This window comes from Sinocyclocheilus rhinocerous, unplaced genomic scaffold, assembly GCF_001515625.1.
Source record: "Sinocyclocheilus rhinocerous isolate Xijiao unplaced genomic scaffold, SAMN03320098_v1.1 scaffold11, whole genome shotgun sequence".
NCBI lineage: Eukaryota > Metazoa > Chordata > Actinopteri > Cypriniformes > Cyprinidae > Sinocyclocheilus > Sinocyclocheilus rhinocerous.
In genome coordinates this window covers 638,531-660,871 of record NW_015625587.1, presented here as the reverse complement: position 1 = coordinate 660,871, position 22,341 = coordinate 638,531, and the positions used below count along the sequence as shown (strand labels likewise).

At 37.8% G+C, this 22,341-nt stretch overlaps 2 protein-coding genes and 1 long non-coding RNA gene across 3 annotated transcripts in view; all 3 read right to left on the bottom strand.

Annotated features, from left to right (window-relative positions):
* Window positions 1-1,962: 1,962 nt before the first annotated feature.
* Window positions 1,963-5,952, bottom strand: LOC107755470 (membrane progestin receptor alpha-B-like). Its single transcript, XM_016572270.1, has 2 exons — window positions 5,788-5,952; window positions 1,963-4,407 (listed from the first exon to the last, which is right to left on the bottom strand). The coding sequence occupies exon 2, from the start codon at window positions 4,369-4,371 to the stop codon at window positions 3,307-3,309; it is 1,065 nt and encodes a 354-aa protein (XP_016427756.1). The 5' UTR covers window positions 4,372-4,407; window positions 5,788-5,952; the 3' UTR covers window positions 1,963-3,306.
* A 1,467-nt stretch (window positions 5,953-7,419) lies between these two features.
* LOC107755464 (stathmin-like) lies at window positions 7,420-10,597 on the bottom strand. Its single transcript, XM_016572257.1, has 5 exons — window positions 10,524-10,597; window positions 8,805-8,850; window positions 8,497-8,669; window positions 8,230-8,421; window positions 7,420-8,127 (listed from the first exon to the last, which is right to left on the bottom strand). Exons 2-5 carry the CDS (start codon window positions 8,818-8,820, stop codon window positions 8,062-8,064), a joined length of 447 nt encoding a protein of 148 aa, XP_016427743.1. The 5' UTR covers window positions 8,821-8,850; window positions 10,524-10,597; the 3' UTR covers window positions 7,420-8,061.
* Window positions 10,598-21,439: 10,842 nt separating this feature from the next.
* Window positions 21,440-22,341, bottom strand: part of LOC107756130 (uncharacterized) — an 11,661-nt gene continuing 10,759 nt past the window's right edge. The window contains exon 3 of the long non-coding RNA XR_001641785.1: window positions 21,440-21,961. This is a non-coding gene — a long non-coding RNA (uncharacterized LOC107756130). The remainder of the gene's footprint in view (window positions 21,962-22,341) is intronic.

The following is a 22,341-nucleotide window of genomic DNA, read 5'->3' as shown; positions in this document are numbered from 1 at the left end:
ATTTAGAGAGTTCCTTAAAATTCCACTTGAGCATTATGGGAACTGATGCCAGGAGATGACCTCATCTATTGTCTTTCTCAGTGACATCAGCTCTTGGAGGCTCCCCTGTTCACTCTACTATGTGATTTCGAATCGTATGTTTATTTCTTAAACAGTGGTACAGCAGTAAATACAACATATTCTGTTAACAGTTTACATTTAATATCTACAGTATGTAATTCATATTATAAAATAATTTCCTAATTGTATCATTATGCTCTTTCATTAAATAAAGCACCCACCATGTGATCATTTTCTGAGATATTTGTCTTGTAAATCATCATTATGAGTCAACTGACAACATGTCAGGCACTTCATAAGTTCCAGTCTTTGATGACATCATCAATCTGTGACATCATTGTTGTCTGCTGGTGCTGTTACACTAAAGAGCCATTCACAAAGAACACATTTTTACACTGTGCTGCTTTTCCATTGTTTTTCTTTGTAAATATGCACTACATCTTACGTATTTTGCAGCATCTCACACATGACACAGCATTCTAAATATACAGCGCTCCAGTTAAAAAACACCACTCTAGACCTTACTCTTTTTTTCATTCCACTGACCTGCGTCTTGTATTTTCAAACGCAAAAATACACTTGGTACATTATTGTGCTATATAAACATGCGCTAGATGTTGCATTTGTGTCTCTCGTGCATGAGCGCCATGTTTTTAAAAGGTTGTGTCATGATAAGTGCAACTTAAACGTCTCTACACCTTGCTCTTTTTTTTTTTTTAAGTGTTCTGTATTCCACTGTATTGCTTTTCATTGGTTTTCTTTTATAAACATGTGATAGATGCGTGTCTTTGACCGTTCTGCTTGCATCTCGCATCTTCTGCAACATTGTACATGAACTGGCTTTCTAAAAATGCAGTGCTTAAGCTTAAAGAAGATTCTCTTCCTTGAGTCTTCTGTAGCGTTTCGCTCAACACAGCATTTTAAAAATGCAGTGCTAAAATAAGTTATGTTTTTTTTAAAATCATCTCTAGGCCTTGCTTTTTTTTTTTTCATTCAATTACCTCGAATCTAGCATTTTTAAATGCAAAAATGCATTCTGTGTGAATGGCCGCTTTTTCTTCTCCGCGTGTTCCTGGTTGCAAAAATAAATGCTGGTCACCGTTTATCATGACTTCGCGTATTTGCTACTTCTCAAACGGCTCATACCGCAGCGACAATTTCTTTTTCTGGGACTGGATCATAAACCAGCTTTTACGCTACATCACACAGAACCTTTCCTGGTTAATGCAGCAACAGCCAAGTGACACAATATTCATCTCAAGGGAATATTAATCACTTCAATGGGAAAATAAATCATCCTTCCACCTTCTATCTGACGGATCTGTGTTGGTTTATGAACGAGGGCTAAGACAAGCGGAGCTGCACAATTCATGATACAACAGCTAAATGCATTTCATAGTCATTAAAAGGCCAGACAGGTCCTTTCTCTTCAGTAGCCATTTCACACAGGTATACATAAACATTCAAAAATGCACACACACTCATGACAAGCACCTGTATGCATACTCACACAAGGACGCATGCATGTAGTCAGGCACATTAGAATATATATTTAACACAGATTAGTTTTGATGCTCAGACTGTTCTTGTAAATGAAGTGCTGAACTTCAAATAGAAAAATCCACATATGCACAGAACACACAAAGGCATTCATATCAGGGCATAAGTATAGGTAAAGGCCATAGTTATAGCCCTTGTGTACAAAAGGAACATTTTCATGACAAAAGGAGACATCATAGCTGTAATGGACATAATTCATTGTTTCTCAAAAGCCTCTTTGCTGGGATAGTTCACCCAAAAATGAATATTCTGCCATTATTTAGCCTATAAAAAATATATATTTTTGATTAAAATTAAATGAAAGAATCAAAAGTTATTTTTGAACCCCAGTGACTTTCATAGTATGGGCAACAGTTGAAGCATTCTTCAAAATATCATTGAGATTTGGAAGAACATGAAAGTAACAAAATGATGGGTTTTCATTTTTGAATGAACTGACCCTTTAAAATTTTCCAAACTAAGAGTGTTGATGGCATTGAGCGACTTTCTAATAAATTTGAAGAATAAAGATGAGCAGAACACGCAGAGTTTTCATTTTTTATTATTAAATTATTAATCAGCCAGGGCTGCATCTTAATTCCTTCGATCTGACTATACTGCAATCCAATGACATCACATCCTGCCTACTGTCCTTTTCACAACATCCGGTATTTCAGCCCTCTTCACAGGCTACACTTTAAAAGGGAAGTGTGCACTGGCAGTGCAAAACCAAAAGATTGCAATTCGCAGGTAATTATAAACTAACCTCAACGTGGCACTGGACGGGTCGGACACTCTGTAAGGCAAGTCAGAAGTCAATCTGACACTAATTTGCATTGGTTTACTGAGGTAATAGTAGCCAAAACAGAAAATTGGCGTCTAAAAAGTACTGCAAAGGGGGAAATTTGATCTGATTAATTAATATATATTTATATTAATCAGTCATCTCTCAGGAAGGGATTCCTTATGAAGTTTGCAATATTTCAGTCATGATTTAAAAGACCTGTGATTTTAACCTTTGAGTTCATCTGAGCTCCACATTTTGCTAATTGCGCTGGTCTAATGGCATGGAAACTTTATTTACTGACATTTTACTTATTGTGTGCATTCCTGTAATTCAAAGCATAGCACATGGTGCTAGCAACACCAAGGTCATGGGTTAAATTCCCAGGGAACACAGGGAAAAAGTGTATTTAGTATACTACATATATTGACTGCAATATATGTCTGGAAAATGCATAAATACCATGTGAGTAACAATGCTAGGAGCAGCACACGGCACCAAAATTAAGTTGGATTTAGAGGCACAATGCAAGTATGAACATTTCCAGTGATCCAGTCTACCTAAACTATCCTGTATGCAAACTAACCTGTCAGCAAAAATGCTGACATCCCCTTACAGATCTCACGTTAACCAGGTTTGATAGGTTACAATGGCACTCGTCAAAAAAATCAGCACCTTTCAGCGGGCAATCCATTGTTTTAGAGCCATTCTTCATATGTAATGCGGTTTTATAGCATGTCACCAGTTTGGTAAAAAGAAAGTGGTTGGTTCAAAATGCATTGGCAGGCCACATAAAACCATTAACGACAAATATAACATACACTGAAAAATAACAAGAAGGACCTTCATTGTTAGTTGCTTCAGTTGTTGTAGACCAGTGCAATCCTTCCTACATGTGCAAGCAAGTGTCCCTGCCATGATATCTACTCCTGCTTCTCTTCTAGATACGCCTTCACCTGTTTGCGCACATAGAATGCAGTGAGTGCGCTGCAACACGCTGTGAAGATAAAAAGAGCCACTGCATCGTGAGCCAAGTCTCCATGGAGACTTTCGTAGAAAGGTCTCCTCTCGCTGTAATCCAGACGCACTGCTTCAATCTGCACTAGAGTGCAGAGCACAAGGAACACATGGAAGATCTGATGGCCCTGGCCAATGAAGTCACAACATCCCGGGAACCAGCGCTCAGGATGGGGGCATGAGAAGAAGTAGGCGCTGATCAAAAAGAAGAGGACCTGGTAGCAGTGGTACACCACCGCCTGGTCGGCACAGCCTTGTTCGGAGCTGTAGCATTTATAGATCCGATGGAACACTGGGCTGATGTCTAAACAGTAGGCCAGGCCCGAGGGAACCACTTGGAATAGCTTGTGAACGAATTTGGGCAAGTTTGGGCTGGCGTACTTGCCGTAGCAGCAGCCCGTACAGGACAGCCAGGCCAGGAAGGCCGCGGCTGGCAAGAAAAAGCTTTGCACTTGAGCGTGCCATTCTTCTGCGATGACGTAATAGAAGTGGGCCAGGGCGCTGCCATACTGGTATATGGCTACACCAACGTAGTCCAAAAAATAAAAGGTGTAGTGGGAGAGCTCAGACTTGGCCGAGAGCAAGTGGGCAAGCGCGCTGCAGCCCAGGTAGGTGAACGCGGCTAGGAGCAGGATGAACAGCGGCTGGGCGTGTGGGTCCCGCAGGAAGTCCACAGTTTCAGACAGCTCCTGAAACTTGACTAAAATAATGAGGGAGGCCAGCAGGTGTGTCCATACATTTACAGACTCATTATGCCTCTGGAACAGAGTGAGGAAGTAGTAGCGCCAGTTCTGGTCAGGCGGCCTGTAGCCCGTGACTATGTGCGACTCACGGAAAACCCACGGCACATCGCTCACCATCACAGTACAAGGCAGTTTAGGGAAGGCTGACTCCAGGAAACGGGGGATCTGGCGAAGCTGCTGTGCGTTGATGAACAGCCTCCCAATCTGCTCCATCACAACCGTCGCCATGGTGAGGACTAATTAAGCGGCAGTCTACTGTGAGATCTGTTTGGGAAAAGTATTCAACAGTTATATATTACCTTTGCATTTGTAAGTATGTTCACAAGGGGAAAAAATGTTGTTTTGTATATATATATATATATATATATATATACTTTCACTATGTCTACCAAAAGAGTGAATACCTGCATTACCTGGGAATTATCTTTTTTTTTTTCCTGAAAGTCATAAACATTTACACTACATCTCAGAATTATGTGTTGTATAACATTCTGTGGTACAAGTGACGATGATGAAATATTTTTTGAATATTTTTAGGGGAATATATATATATATTGTCTAATGTAACAAAATTAAAGATTGATTGTACTGTAAATGACTCAGTATAGAACTTTACCTCACAATAACTTCAGAACTTTAACTCAATCTGGCAGAACTGCTTATGGTACAAATGAATATGACTTAAAGAAAGAATAAAACTTAAAGAAATACATTTTTAAATGAATATTGAAATGTTTTTCAAATATTTTAGGTCATAATTTTAAACATCAAATAATTAACTTTTTTATAGTTTACGGTTTGAAGTATGCGCTGAGACGAGGTTAAAACTATTTTAAAAAATACACTATAATGAAAGCATATTTAAAAAAATTCAACATATTTCAATGTAAACTTCAACGTTGAAACCTGTTAGTTTTAATAAAAATCAACCCCTGGGTCACGAAAGTGCTAAAAGTTGCAGAATCCTTATATTTTTAAACGTCTGCGCTTTTAAACGTTTTAAAGGGTGCATTTTAAAATCGTGGCCTAGTTTTTATTGGCTTATTTCCATTCTTTATGAATGCATGCAAACGACGTCATCGATACTTGTTCAAATAAAAGCACCCTGAAAACCTTATTTTGTGGAAAAAAACATGTCATGCATGTAAAATTCTTGCAAAGACTAAAAACTGGTTTATCCTGAAATTAAGATAACGTGATGTAAAACGGGGCAATGAATAGACATCACCGCTTACGTAACATCAGCTCTCTGCGTAAAGCTCTGACTGTGGACAATTTTAGTGATGGCATCCCAAAAGACAGACCCTTCCCACACCCTCAAGCTGTTTCTCGTAAAATCCCGAAAAAGAAACGTGAGACGCCGGAAGCGCAACAATGAACTGTCTTGAGGAAATTCAACGTTACAGATGCAAGCAGCAACTCAAAACGTTTTCTTCCTTGTCTCATGTACTGTACATGTTTTAACAAATGTCGATAATCTATCTTGGGTTATACTGATCTTTCATTTTCCCCGTTTGCACACCGTACGCGCTACACAAAGGCTATGTCTGTTTTTATCTAAAAGCATATACAGTGCATATGGGCATTTAATTTTTTAGCTTTCATCTTGCCTTAAACCTACGATCGGTAAATTAACTGGTTTACCTTTTAGGAGGATAGTCCCCTCAGTCAGTGAACTGTATTTAACCGCGCCTTCATATGCGTCTTGAGGAAACGTAATTAAACCAAGAAACTTTTAATTATAGAAAAAAATATTACGTAAAAAATTGTTGAGCTGGAGAGGCTCCTGCCAGCTCCCTGCAGTACCGCTGTCAGATGGCCGCAATCTAAAGATGCCTGATGGGCAGGTAAACTGTCCAATCAGAAAAGCCGAAGACCATTGTCCCCGCCTCCGTCCAGAGTAACTCGCCAATTGGAAACATCCTTTAAGGTGGCAACACCCTCTAAAATGTATAGACTGTGAAATGTGAAACTACCCTCTTCTTATTAATACCGCCATGTCCTGTTTAATAAAAAACGAGGTGAGAGCCAATGTGGTATAAAACAGATAAAAGATATATATAATGGCCACATGCGCCCATATATGTGTGCAGTAGCTAATTTACCCTATATTCACAGTTAACAGCACAGCTGAGCACAGATTTGGGCAAAAGCCACATGTAGACATGTTTAGACACGTTTTATTTTCAGTGTCAGTCGTTTGAATTAGTAACACAGAAAACATTTGCAATTAATTGAATATATAGGCAATTTAAATGTACTCATCGTCTAATATGTGCACATTGTGAGTGTACTTTTGTTCATTTCTTATGCTAAGCTATGTGACAGCTTATCTCATCACCCACGCAGGCACTCAGCTGACAATGTCAAACAACCTTGTCAAACTCAATGTTAACAGTGGAAACAAAGGTCCATTTTGTGAATTTAGACACAGGAAGGCTAAATATTTCTTCAGACAAGTAATAATAAATTCCCATGCACTTTGCAGTCTTGTACAAAAATAAAGTTGTCAACGAGAAAATATTTCTAGAATTCCTGTTGTACTTGTCCTTTCAGTGGTAAATGTAATTGTTTTTCATTGATTGATAGGCTTCTCCATCAATAATACTCTGAGTGATTAAATGATTCAGACTGGGTCATAACAATGTGTGGGTGCTTTGAAGGTCATTTTGACATTTGAACTTTTTGCCCCTTCCTGCAACACAGACAAGCACATGATTTCATTTTTATTTTATTCAATTAAAAAAATGTTTATTCACACAACATATTACTGGACATGATCAATTTTTGGATGCATGTAATTGCTTCTACTAAGGGAGTTCAGAATTTGGAAATAAGGTATCATTTATTTTTTAGAAAAGATTGATGCACTATTTCTGAACGCATAATAATGTGACAGCATGTAGACAACAAGCCATTCATCACTGCAAAGCTGTTTACAACTGCCATAAATTTTCATGCATCCAACTGTTTTGGCAACAAAGGATAAATCAATAATAGGTGTTATTATGTCAACATTAGGATTTTTTTTTTTTTTTTTTTGCTGAAATCATTTTAAGACAATTTTTCGAGAAAGCCTCGTCTAATACCTGTTCGACAAATTCAAAACCACTAGATGCCAGTATAGTTCAAATACATTCTCAAGCAACAGATTTTATTATTTTTTTAACACTCAAACCTTTGCAAGTACTTATTGGAATGCATTTTTTTTTTTTATTAGTGCATATTGAGTATGAATTACTATAAAAGTATGATCTAGTAAAGGAAAGGCATGTGGATAATGAAATGTTTAGTTTTCACACTAGGAATCTCATGGAGATTATAAAGAGTACATCAAAAAGTGTCCAAAAAGATCTAATTATTGTTCTGGCAAAACGTATTTTCCATATAGAATACAGAAACTGCCATTTATCTTCATAGTGTACAAATTTTAAGAAGTTCTTTTACTCCACATTACAATCTGGCTGACTGACAGATCAACAAAGAGGCAGTGGCAAAACTGGTACAATAACAAACAACTGTGCAACTTTATTAAGCTCATAGGATGGCAGAACTGACATACAAGGGAACAGGTGGACTTGCACAATGCAGTATACCAAGTACTGTATATATTAGACCTATGCATAACACAGGCATGCTTCTCTATCAGTAAAACACTGCTCATTTTAAACGCTATAGAGGTGTAACTGGACAAATCTACAGGTTAGTGGGGATGATGAAAGACAGAACTGAATACACATAAACTGATGAAATGTTGTGCACCAGCTTTTCCCCAAAACCCCTTAATAAAAAAGTGGCAAGTACATGGATCCAAACACGGAAAACTGGCCATTTAATGGAACAAAAAAAATAAATCTTTGGATACATTAAAAATCCCAATACTATACCCTAAATGAAAAGGAAAATGAGAGAGGAAACTTAGTCTTCACCCTCAGCCCCATCTTTTGTTTCTTTGTTCTTTCGTACCTCTTCGAGCTTCTTGTCCTAAAATAAAGAAAAATACATCCATTAACATAATGGAAATTCAATAGAACTGAAACTTTACAAAGTAACATATAATGCATATGCATTCATCAATTTACAAACCTTCTCTTTGAATTTCTCATTCATAGCTGCCATGCGTGCTGTGCGGTTTTCTTTGTTGGCTTCCATTTTCTGGTTAAGTTTCTCCTCTGCCATCTTGCTGAAGTTGTTGTTCTCCTCCATTGCTTTCTGAAGGACTTCCTTCTCATGCTCTCGTTTCTCAGCTAAGTGCTTCAGGACCTCTGCCTCATGGTTCTAATATGAGAAGGTAAACAAATGAGGAACAGAATGCACAGTCACTATGCAACGGCTTCTTAAACGACCACTTACCTTGCGTCTTTCCTCTGCCGCGTCCAGTTTTTTCTGGATCTCATCCAGAGATACCTCCTTCTTCTTGGGGGTGGAAAGTGGGAATTCTCCCTTGGCATCTGGAGCCGAAGGACTCAGGATGACTTCAAAAGCCTGTCCTGAGGCACGTTTGTCCAGTTCCTTAACCTGAATGTCTGGGAATGATACGCCATTGTATTTAATAATCCATGCTTGATTTCCTTTGCAGAATGATTTAATTTAAATTACGTTATAGTGAAGCATATTGATTTCGATATTGGAGCTTAGCTGCTAATATTTTCACATCTAACCTCCAGAGGACGCCATTGCACTTCCAACCTCAACGGTTTCACACACCTGCCAAATGAATGCATATAATAATATCAGAAAAAGGCTAACGTTTTGCTACTAACGTTGATGCAAATCATGCTTACACAATCTTTTCTCTTAACCATCTGTCCCTCCCCACATATTGAAAACAAGTCTCAGCAATGAAACAGCTTTTCTGTCATTGAAAAAAAAAATCTTCAAGGTAGCTATTTATGAAAAATCCTTGAGTGGAGTCTGTCCCTACTGTGGTATATACAAGAAATAATACATATACCTAATAAATTAATATATAAACAATAACTAAAATACACTACTTAAAGGAATGGTGTCGCCACAATAGACATGCATAATAAGTGAATGATATAATGGGAAGGAAACACGCTGTAAAAAATGCAAAAAATGACTGCCTATTAAATAGAAATATATCCTTTTTTATGCTGGATGCCAAGAAGAGGACGAGTCGCTGCCTGCACAACAAGCACCGGATCCATCTATTCAGACGTGCTGTCATCATCATCTAATTAAACAATAACAGTTTAATGAAAATATATAATGCAGGGTGTACACTCGGGTGAAATGTAGAGACAAACAAATCAGCATCATGCATAATGTAATGAGATCCCACTGGCCACTGAGAGATTAAAACAAAGGGGATATTGTGTAAGAAACGAACAAAGACAGGCTAATCCGTTGAAGTGGTTCGTCAAATATTAAGTATTAGACAAACTTGTCATCTTAAAAATTACCTGACAACATATCATCTCTTGATGGCTGAAAATAAACATCCAGCCCCAGTGTCTATCCGATGGGATGCAGGATCTCATCTGGAGACAATAGATGGCCGAGATACACCCGAACCCCCATTATAACAGCCTTCAAAAATCCATAATACCACACACTATACTATATTACGTATCAATAAGACCCTAATAATGTTCAAGGAACATGCAAATATGGAATGCAACATTTAGAAATAGTGGTAATGGTGTATCCAACGTTTTCATCAAACCTGATCACACCCTAATCTCTCCCATTTCACACCAGACACAACTGCACTGCCCATTGTACAGAATAATCTCAGTGTTGACATGCAAACTAATTTTGCCTAATTCCATATGTTTATTAATCGATGTTATTGATGCAATAGAAGGTAAATAATATTATTTGACAGCACGGTTGGTGAATGCACAAATAACAAAGACAAAAGACGTCGAGACCCATTAGATCACCGGTCACTGTACTGTGGGCTATATAATGGGATTGTTGTTAAGATTTTAGGTAACGTTAACGTTAAAACAGAAAACTGTTGAAGTCTGTGGCTGACAATAGAATTGGTTTTTTCACTTGCAAAACGGCTAAATCAACAAGCAAATCTCAACTAAACGAGAGCCAGATGGCTAACGTTGAGCTCGACCGTTTGAACAATTCCCTCCCGATTAAACGACGAGCAGTTAGATTGCTGCGCGTGCTAATTCATGGACTTATTTAGTTATGGTAACTCTATTCCTGATTCCCTTGTCTATTATCTGCATCCCATCCCCCAAAAGGGAGGTAAATATGGGTGTAACTGAAAATTAAAATCGTAAATCTTTGAATTTTTATACTTTTGGTGCCTCCTCCTCCTGTCACGTCAGAAACGGTTGAGATGTATTGCAAAAATATGAATTTTTGACAATAACAACAACAACAAAAACACCCACCTTTAGATACAGTGGAAATCAGAGCTGGATTTAACCGCGCGCAGATTCCTCTCAGTGCCTCAGCATCAACCGTTCGCGCAAAAGAGGACCAAATTGTGTTACGTCACATTTGGATGTGACCAATAATCATCGAATAGAGAATTCTGGGATATGTAGTACGCTATAATTTCAATGGAAATTATGTGATTTACTTTTAAATTATTTGCATAATATATATGACTGCATTCACATTAAAAGTTTACAATGCTTATTTCTCAAAATAAATTATCATAAATTATAAATGGACAATTAAAAAACAATTAATTTCTTTCGACTAGCCTATTATTTCAGACGCCATTTTTATTCTCTTTTTTTATTGAACATAACCATTTTTATTATTTCCACTAACCACTGAACCACACTTACAGAATTGTTTGATATCATAGCAAAAGATACATTAAAACTGACCAGATATACAATAAACTAGTGTACAGTATACTAGTATACTAATGTAGAATACAATGACATCTTAATTTAGAGGAGTAAAATATGACAACTTGTAATGACAACTTAAGATGAGGCTGTAATGGAACAAGCGAGTCCTGACGTCACCCCGTTGTTAGTCATCTCACAACAAGTAGACTACAGTATACAGCCCAATAAATTCTTAGAACAAAGCAGCGACATGTCTGTGACCTGCTTTAAAAATTGTTTTTGGAGCAAAGCAATATGGCAATTAATTCTTCCAATGCCTCAATGAATCCTCTGTCAGTGCATGAACTTTAGCTAAATGGCAGAGCTCAGAGTCTCAGCAATGTGTTTCAAGCTGACTGGTTTTTACTGCTGGTGTTTGTTTCTGTGCCATTGAATGGTCTTGGTCTCTGAAAAGCAAATGTGGGAATCAGTTGTTTTGACTATTTTAAATACATTAATGCATTCATAATACACTGCATTCATTAATTTAGCAGATGCTCTTATCCAAATTGACTTTCAAATGAAGAAAACACAACAATTACTGGCATGCATTTGCATTACATGAGATTATTTGATATTTTTTGTTCCTCAGTTAAATATCTCTCTAATATTTTCCTTGTATAGACCTCATCTCTGTCCAAAAGTGCTTGTATCATGCTCTGCCAGTCTCCTCCTGCCCCACCCAGGATCTCATTCATCCTGTTTGGGGGGGGCATTTTGTAAGCTGCCCAGGGGAAGGGGGAGCAGATGGTGCTTAGATGCCTCGCCCTGCCTAGGGTCTCTGTGTCTTACACTAAGACATAAAGGGAGCTGAGAAACCCCCTGCCAAGGGCATTTTTTAGCTGTTATCACTGGGGGCAGAGGGTATCATAAAAGCTATTTTAAACAACATTTGAGTATAAATAAGTTAATTAGCAGGCTTTCCATAACTATAAGCCTACTTGATACTCATGTGTTGCACATGTTGCTGATTTTGGGGGGGTTGTGTGAGTCTGGCCCTCCTATTGTTTTTTATTTATTATTTTTTGCAAGCAAGTTAGAATAGAATAGAATAGAATAGATAATTTATTTTATTTATAATTTAATTAATTCAGTCATTTATATTTGCATATAAGTAAGCTATACTGTGTGTGTGTGTGTGTGTGTGTGTGTGTGTGTGTGTAAATCTTATAATGCATATTGCATATACATTTAAGGATTTATTTTTGCAAATATATACATAAATTTTTTTTTTATACTCTACTAAAAGACTAAATCATTGCCTAACTTGGTGCCAGAAAGATATCATATACATGTGCACTAGATGTGCATAGATGAATGTAAGCTGTAAGACTTTATGCCAAAATATTTTCTGATAAATGCACTGGAACATCTATTGTCTAGATTGTGGAACATACTGCCTGCAGCCAGACAAACAGACAAACAGACTTCCCCTATTCTAACCACAATAACATACTGGTTGCACATGCTTTTACACACAAACACATCCCCTCCCAATGTCTCTCTTCTCTGTCTCCCATAAGACAAAGGAAACCATTCTCTAATTTTAAAATGTAATCAAAATAAAACAACAAATAGAAAAGACACCTGTCTTGCAGACATTATATGTGTTACGGGGCTGACGAGACGCAAGCGAGCGCCGCTGCCTCGGGAGGTTTTGCAGCCTCAGCCGCCACCTCTGGAGACACCATAGCGGACACCGCCACCTCAGGAGACCGCACAGTGGCCGCCACCATTTCTAAATTTTCAGTGGTGGTGTATGCAGCCCAAATACACCATAAAGCTATCCCCATTGTGGGAAGCGCTACAGACAGGGGAACTAGTTCAGAAACTGGAGGGCTTGAGAGCGCTGGTTTAGGGATGCCAGCTGCACGTGCCGACGCCAGCGGTGGGTCCTCCACGCTGGAAGCCAGTCTGGGATACCAAAGGGCTGACCTTGATAATCTGGGTGAAACAGACAGGACATGACATGACTCTGGATGATCAGCTGTGATGCGACGTGATTCTGGATGATCAGCTGTGATGTGACGTGACTCTGGATGAATAACTGAGGCGTGACGTGACTCTGGACGAACAGCTGAGACGTGACGAGGCTCTGGATGAACGGCTGAGATGTGACGAGGCTCTGGCAGATCAGATGAGACTTGACTGGACTCATGACGACCAACTGTGACCTGACTTGCCTCATGAAGATCAGCTGTGACTAGACTTGCCTCATGATGATCAGCTGTGACTAGACTTGACTCAAGATGATCAGCTGTGACTTGACTCATGATGATCAGCTGTGACTTGACTCATGATGATCAGCTGTGACTTGACTGAACTCAGGAAGAACAACTGTGACTAGACTTGACTCATGACGATCAGTTGTGACTTGACTAGACTCATGAATATCAGCTGTGACCTGACTTGACTCATGATAATGAACTGTAACTTGACTTGACTCATGACGATCAACGGTAACTTGACTTGATTCATGAAGATCAGTTGTGACTTGACTAGACTCATGAATATCAGCTGTGACAATATATATATATATATATATATATATATATATATATATGCATATAGAATCAAATTGTCTGATTTGTTTATCAAGTCTATATATAAATTCAGTATTTTTATTAAAGTATTTCAGTATTTTATATAGAAAAAACTTTTTTAGCAAAACAAAATGTTTGATTTGATCATAATTTCTATATATATATATATTAAAATCAGTATTTCGTTTTATATAATAAACTTTTTTTTCGTCAAGGCAAAATGTCTAAATTGATCATCATTTCTATATTCAAGAATTAGTATGTGAGGGCCTGTCATTGACTGGCTTTATCACAGTCATCCCTCACTAATGTATTAAGCAGTTAATGCAGTGTAAAGCATTAGTTTGCCATTACATCACAAGGATCTAAGTTTAACATATGCTCTGTGCCACCTCCATTAGAGGCTGAATAAGCTGGTGATGAATTATAGATGAATGAAGCCCTCATCTCTGAGTCCCTCTCCAGAATCTTTTTTTGCCCCTGTGACCTGAGTGAACCAAGGTTATTGTACAATCAAGGTTATTGTATATTTTGATGCTTATGTAATAGGTAATCATTTATCAATGACTTTCCAACAGTATTTTTTTTCCTTTCCCTCTTCTATGTCTGTGCTGTCAAGGACCAAGCATGCCAACATCACATTGGTGGTTATTTAGCAAGAAAGTCTGTGATGCAACTGCATGCAGCTTTTTTGTCCATGTGCAAGCCAGAAAATTCAGTTCATTTCAGACAACTGGATTCCCGTTTCTGCCACAGAATAAAAAATACAAACTTTTTATCTAGTTTACATTTAGCAGTTCTGACTTTCTCTGATTTGCGAGTTTGCATTTCGCAATGCCAACATTTGTCTCTTAATTCTGAGTTTATCTCTTAATTCTGATTAAAAATGACACAACACCCAACAATGAGACTGCAGTGTCTCCACAGTCTAAACGCTACTGCTCTCCTTGGCACTTTTCCTTTTGTGTCTGTCCCATCAGTGCCCAAGTGGAAAAATACCAGCATCTCCCTAGGAGCGAGCGCTGAAAGGCTGACGGTTGCTTCAGTATAAAGTTGTAATGCTGGTAGCTGCCTCGTTCAAACTGCACAATGAAGAGGCAGATATCAGCTGCCTAGTTTTCCTCAGCCCAGAACGGCTCGCCAACATTTCAACAAAAGATCCGATTATAACGGTCAGAAAGCGGGTGAGCTGAATACCCACCTAGTCGGTCACAAGGGAGGGGGTAAAATCTGTCTCCTGGTCTTTTATTCCTATGCATTGAATGACACCAAACACACTGTAAACCGATCAGGGGACAAGTACTGTTCTTAACATATGATAGTGATGGCAAGACACACTTAAGACAGCAACTGAACTTGTTCTTATACCTTTTTTTAATTATAGCTACAGCACAATCACTGTTTAATTCTTGAATGAATGCATCTAATGAGTCGGTTGTTTTTAGTGAATAAAACACATATAGGCTAGCTTACAACTAATGTCATATTTATCATTAAATACATTGACTGATTGTTCATTTCAACACGTAGTCAAAGATTAGCATGAATTACATTAGGATTACATTATGTATTACACAGAATTCATTATGAGTTTTGTCAGTACTTTATAAAATAAATAAATTGATAAAATGCAATTTAAATAGTAGGCTACATATTTTGATACACTGAAAAGAACCAAATCGTTTGAGCCATTCCTTTGAAAATCAGACTACACTGGTTGCGCTGTATGTTTTTGAACCAGCCCATAAAAGTCATTCATTCTGTAATAGACAGCGGTAGCGGTGTCTGTCTTGTTTCGCTGTGGATTCTGTAATGGGGTTGTGGTGCAATGCACTTCCGTTAATGGAACTGAACGTCATCTCCGATTCGTTTTTAATGGCTTCTTCAATGCTTGCTTACCTCATTGTGCTTGACATTCACATTTATTTAGGAGACACTTTTATACACACTAACACATTCAAGGTATACAATATGTGGGTTCCTTGGGAATAAAAAACCTTGACCTTGCCACTGATAATGCCATGTTATTGCCAGAAACTCAATTTCTATTTAAATAAGCTGTTGACATAGGCTACAATTGTCCAATTGTTTCATATGCTGGGCTATTCAGGCTGTTACCAACTTGAAGCTGCCCTTCTGAGTCAGAACATCAAGTGTCCAGAGCACAGGTCATCCACTTGTGTTCAGTGATTATTTTCACATTTTCAAACACTCATTCATTCCCTTTGATGTCTGAGGTTATTCAAATGACTGGTCCTCAAATGGTGGATTGCTGGTGTACAGCGAATAAATGGGACTAAATGCAACTAAACAAATTCTCATGCAAAAAAAGACTTATCAGTTAATAATAAAAAAATTGATTACAAAAGGAATTATTATTACTGAAACATTTTCCACCTCCCTAATTAACTATTTTTAAATAATTTTGGTTTTGTGTTCAGTTGCCACATATGTTCAGTGTAAATCCTATTTCCATTTGCAAAACCAGTGATTTAAGCCATTACATATTATACAACCAATGAAAACCATTTTCCCATCTTGGATCACTGTGGCACATGCAGTTAATCACAAGAATTCATTGTAGTTTTCGCCAAGAGGTCTGACTTAATGTTTGTCTGCATGTCTTTTTCCATTATTGCACCTCTGTCTCACTTTTGCTCTCCCCTCCTCCTCTTGCTCCGTCTCTTACTCTTTCTCTCTCTACCTCAGGCAGTCTGACTGGCACGTTAAACATCATGTGCCATGCGTCTGAGTGGGTACTGCCACCCCATACCCTTGAGCTGTAAAAGCTGATGATTATTTTTCATTGGCTCACATCAACACATCATCATTTGCGACAACACAGCAAATTCCTCTGCCCCAGCAGAGCCAAATAGCCACAAAATACTATTAGTCTCAGCACCAAAGAAAAGGTCATCCCTCGGTTAAGGTCTCCACCTTTATTACAGAAGATCTGAGGCTGCCGTGGCTGATGTCGACTGCCTGGGGTTGTCACTAATAGCTGTGCTTTCACACGACATGTAGTTATTAACAGATGAAGTGTGCTTCTTGTCTGCACCGCATGTGGGCAGATGTGATAGTATCTCGCTGCTGTAAGGATGTAACCTTTGTTGTTCAGCTTTGCTTCGGGCTTCACCCATTCCACATCCACGTCCCTCCATGTTGTGCTTCTGTAAAGACGAACAGAATCACGTGATGCATGCAGGCTGCTGTTAGTGTTTGGCCCTCGTCCTTGCAAGATTTCCGAGTACATCAGATGAAAGAATCTTGAAAATGTTCCTTGTGCAAAACATACAAGACGGACACATCTGTAAGTGAATTTTTTAGCAATGTGGTGTGGTTTTTTTTAGCCGAGGCAGTTTCCTTGGCAACATGTTGCCATAGCAATGGCCCAGGCACCATTCTTCGTTGGTTTGTTATACAAGGGTGAGGGGGGGGGGGGGACTACACTCCCTCACAGCATATTTGGGTGGCTACATGCAAGCTAACACTATGCTCAGACAGCCAGACACAAAGTCAACACATGTGCTGGATGTGTCAAGGGATCTGCCAGTCTGCCATGTTTATCACTCATATAAATAATAATAGATGTTGTTGACATTTAACAGATGGGGGAGTTTGTCATCCTTTGACAAAGTTTTGTCATAGCAAACACTGTATAGGAATACATGTGAAAATATTATGAAAATATTAGTTTTTATTGCATTTCCAGCTATTTGTACATTAACAATGGGGGATTTTGTCATCCTTTGACAAAGTTTTGTCGTAGCAAATGCTGTATAGAGAGAGAGAGAAAGAGAGGAATACATGCAAGGCCCCACATTGTACACAAATCGTTCAAAATAAATAAAATAAGCTCCTATGTCCCTGGAACGTAACACAATGCATGCAAATATCATGTATTTGTACATGAACCATATTATATAGTTACGACTAAAGGGTGTTGCTAGCCACAATGCAAAGTGCAGCATTTAAATTATATTTAAATTATATTTTATGAGGTAAATTCATTAAAGGAATAGTTCACTGAAAAATGAAAATTTGTTGAAAACTTACTCCTCTGATTTGCATCTATCCATATTGCATTCTCCAGTGAAAAAGTCATCTATAGTCTGAATCAGGAGTGAAATATGCACAGATCAACCACCGTTGAAAACAGTCCAAAATAAATATGTCAGTGGATTTTGATGTGAGAGAACAAAGGGGGATGAACTTTTAATTTATTATGGATTATGGCCGGAAGCATAAATCTAAAGTTAAAACACTTTAATGATGGATTTGTTTCTTACAAACACTCAGCTTTTCACTTCACTGGAACTTTATTGGAGTTGAATTGGAGTCGTGTAGATTATTGTGATGTTTTTATTAGCTGTTTGAACTCTCATTCTGACAGCATCCATTTACTGCTGAGGACGTATTGGTGAGCAAGTGATGTAATTCTAAATTTCTCCAAATCTGTTCTGAACTATTCCTTTAATGATATTTTAATAAGCAAATTCATTAAGTTACTATGTTGTGGATTTTCACACGACTGGAACAAATGTTTTGACCACTAAGAAGGGTCAGAAATAGGATATGGACATCAGCCCGTGCAGAATCAAAGAAGTTTAACTCTATTTCCTATCCCATAGGGAAGTTGTACTTCAGCTTATTGTTATGTGATACAGTGGAAGCAGATGCTTATTAAGACATACACAAAATGTGGACAACTTTGTGTATCATTTACACTATGCATTTTGTTTGGTTTGACTAATTCAAATTCACTACTTATTTAATAGACAAATATATGATGAGATTAAATGATCAAGGCAGGACACAAATCCTCAAATGTCCTTTTCATTGCAGATTCAACACAGATGTTGTTGTCTCAAACTTTCAGAGTGGCACAGATGGGCAGATGTTTAAGAAGGGGTCTTATCATGATGAGAAGCCTCTTTTAATCTTTATTGGATGTTGTCCTCACCAAGCCTGCACTAGAGAGCCAATAGTAGGCACTCCATAATGTCAGTAGAATGTCACTGTCTAAGTAATCAGTGAAACTGAGGCCATATGAAGAACATTATATGAAGATGATTAACAGAGAGCGTGAAAGAAAAAATACTGGATGACTCTAAATCAGTGCTTTTCAACCGTTTTGACCTAGGCTTCCCACACAACATTTGCTCTGGTATTTTGCTGTATGACAATGCTGCTTGTTTTTAGACTTGTTTTATTAACAAAAACTGGGAGTGTTGATATATTTAATTAAATTCAGGTTTCATATACTCTCCTCTTGTTGGACTCATTTTAAATACATTTTTTGAGCTTATGCACCGTTTCGCATCATCATCTCCATTTACAAGCTCAGCCAGTCTTTGTACGTTTTTCAATAAAAACAACAATCCATGTACTAAGAATTAAGTATACGATAATAAAATAGGCTCCTATTGTGTAAAATATAATAATTAAGAATATAGATGCAGGTTTCAGTAAAGATTTACAGGGATAATTCACTCAAAAAAGAAAATTCTGTCATCATTTATGCACCTTCATCTCATTCCAAACCACTATAGCTTTCTTCCATAGACAACAAAATCAGATGCTATGGAGTGTGTTCATGCTAGTGCTGTAAAAGTACTATAACAGTCACTACTTCACATAACTATAGTGTGCTATATTTCTAGTCTTCTGGAAAACAAAAAACAAAATTTAAGCCACTGCATTCACTATAAACCATCCCTGTATCTTTTTTATGGTGTTTTCTATGGTGTAGCATCAATATTCTGGAGAAAATTGTTTCTTCAAAGAGTTAATGACCTTCTCACCACAAGACCTTTCTCAAATGCGTAATGTGTTTCCTACAAATCTAGATTATCTTTGACTGCCAGGCCTCACAAAGCGCTCTGTGATTTGCAGACAGACCCTCAGCAGCAGAGGATCTTTCCTTTATCCTGACTTACATGTTTATATCCACTGCTTGGATGCACTACCCAGAAATAAATTCCTTTTGACTGTATAGAGCCTGCTAAGATCAGTCCATTTGTATTGATTGTGTACTTAAGAACAGTTTCAGGTGCCTCCTTACTTCCTGTAAAAAACCAAGCTAAATATTTTATGGCATATGTGTATGACATTAGACGTTTATTGCCGAGAAACACATGGTCACCCTCTTATTGTTTCATATTGACAACAAATGGCGTGTATGTCCCCGGGCCGTGTGAATAGTGGCTCCACCTGGTGGTAAACAACAGCACTTAATGCATTTAAATGGATTCTGAGGTACAGCAGGTTTCAATTGATTTTCTAATACTGACCCCTTTCAGTATCATTAATTTTTTATATTTGTGTATATACAGATACAGCTTCTCTGTCTTTGTAATGTTAGATACAATACACACATTGTGTGACTTCATTGATGTGTTTTTAACAGCACAGTTACTGTAGTGTAAAAACATACAAAGGCAATTTTATCCCAGTTTGGCAATTACAACATTTTACACTGATACATTAAGTTACCAGTGTAGAGTATAAATGGGACAATACTGTAAAATAAACAGAGTATTAAAATAGACAAAAAAAATCGACATCTCAAAACGCCCCACACTTATTAAATAATACCAGTTTCACACATATGCATATTATGACACAGACACTAAAAAAGATCTCTCTGGACTTGTCAAACATCACAGTCATATCCCTCCCTTTAGTTTGCATGTTTAGGCTATACAGACCTTAAAAAGGTTATGGCTCTTAGACATCCTCGCACCACACATTCAAAAAAGGTACTCTTTTTTTATCCTATAGTTTGGATTAGCTTAATTATTCAAACTTGAGTTTGAATCAAACTGACATCAAAGATCTACTAAACATAAACATATATTGCAAGTACACTCTGTTCAGTAAGAACACTCTATACAAAACTCTATACATGACATACAGTATGAGTTTATAGAGAATACAAAGTGGACAAGTTTTTTTTAAAGTTATAAAATCCTTTGCACACTGAGATTAAATTCAGTGATTTTATTATTTTAATAAGCTGACCCATTCAAATTGAAATTAAAAATCTGTGTTTGGAGGGCATTCTGAATATTAATTAAAATACTGCAAACTATTTTTTCCTAGTACTGTATACTCTTAACTTTATGATTACTATTCCCTTCCTGATTTATGCTTTTCATACTGCATTTCGTGTTTGGCAGTTCTGATTAATTTACTCACAGATATATGTTTTTTTATTTTTTATTATTATTATTATTTGAAGGCTGAAGATAATGCTACATGACGCTTGAATATTCGCAAACATCTGCTCATATTCTTTCACGGTTACCCTTTCCAAAAACTGAGGCGATTTTTAAAGACATATTACTAAGATCACATAATATCATACAATATCAAACCACAACTGGATGTATACGTAACTCACAATAGTCATTATTGGATAGAAAGCTCATAAAAACAAAAGCATTTTCTCAAACAAATGCGTAAAATTCATTAAAGCGTTCCCAAGCAGATCCCCCAGTGTTTTGGCATGTCTGTGTTTAAAAAAGTGAGGATTGTTCTTCGACATCCTCTTCTGCTTCCTTTCCTGTCTTTTGGACAGTCTGGTTTTTTTTTTTTTCATTGCACGAACCCTTTGAAGACCTTGTCCTTCATTTCACATTTTAGCTGCCCTCTGTTGCTTCCTATAATGCAGTCTGACAGGCATCAAGAACAGTCGGTGGAGGATGAGCTCCAGGGGAAAGGCGGGGGCTGTTGAGGCCCCATCTCTGTGGTTTAGGCAGACTCAGCCACCTAGGAACCCTCCTTCACCTCTGGGCTCTCTGTAGGAGTGGGGGGTTCCTCCGTAGACGGGGACTGAGCATCACCTGGCCCGTCTGAAACAGAAAGAGACATAAACACGGTTACCCTTTCCAAAAACTGAGGCGATTTTTAAAGACATATTACTAAGATCACATAATATCATACAATATCAAACCACAACAGGATGTACACGTAACTCACAATAGTCATTATTGGATAGAAAACTCATAAAAAGAACAGCATTTTGTCAAACAAATGCATAAAATTCATTAAAGCATTCCCAAGCAGGTCCCCCCGCGTTTTGGCTTGTCTGTGTTTAAAAAAAAGTGAGGATTGCTCTTCGACATCCTCTTGCAATATTCTGCTTCCTTTCCTGTTTTTTGGACATTCTGTTTTTTCTTTCATTGTACGGACCCTTTGAAGACCTTGTCCTTCATTTCACATTTTAGCTGCCCTCTGTTGCTTCCTGTAATGCAGTCTGACAGGCATCAGGAACAGTCGGTAGAGGATGAGCTCCAGGGGAAAGGCGGGGGCGGCTGAGGCCCCATCTCTGCGGTCTAGGCATAGACTCAGCCACCTAGGAACCCTCCTTCACCTCTGGGCTCTCTGTAGGAGTGGGGGGTTCCTCCGTAGACGGGGACTGAGCATCACCTGGCCCGTCTGAAACAGAGAGAGACATAAACAATAGGAATAACAGAGGTTTTTATTGTTCAGAATCAGTACTGAAATTATCCTTACACCTCATACCACAGTTACCACACTTTTTGAATTTCCTTGAGATTTCCAATCAGTTGTGATAACTGGATAAGGATAAAAATCATTTAAACAAAGTGTGATTCACTAAAGAATCATTTGTGACCCTGGACCAAAAAAACAGTCTTAAAGGGGTCATATGATGCTTTTTTAAAGATCATTATTTTGTGTATTTGGTGTAACAGAATATGTTGACATGCTTTAATGCTTTAATATGTTGACATGCTTTAATTATTTTTCAAATACTGTACATTATTGTAGGTCCTCTATGCCCCGCCTCTCTCAAA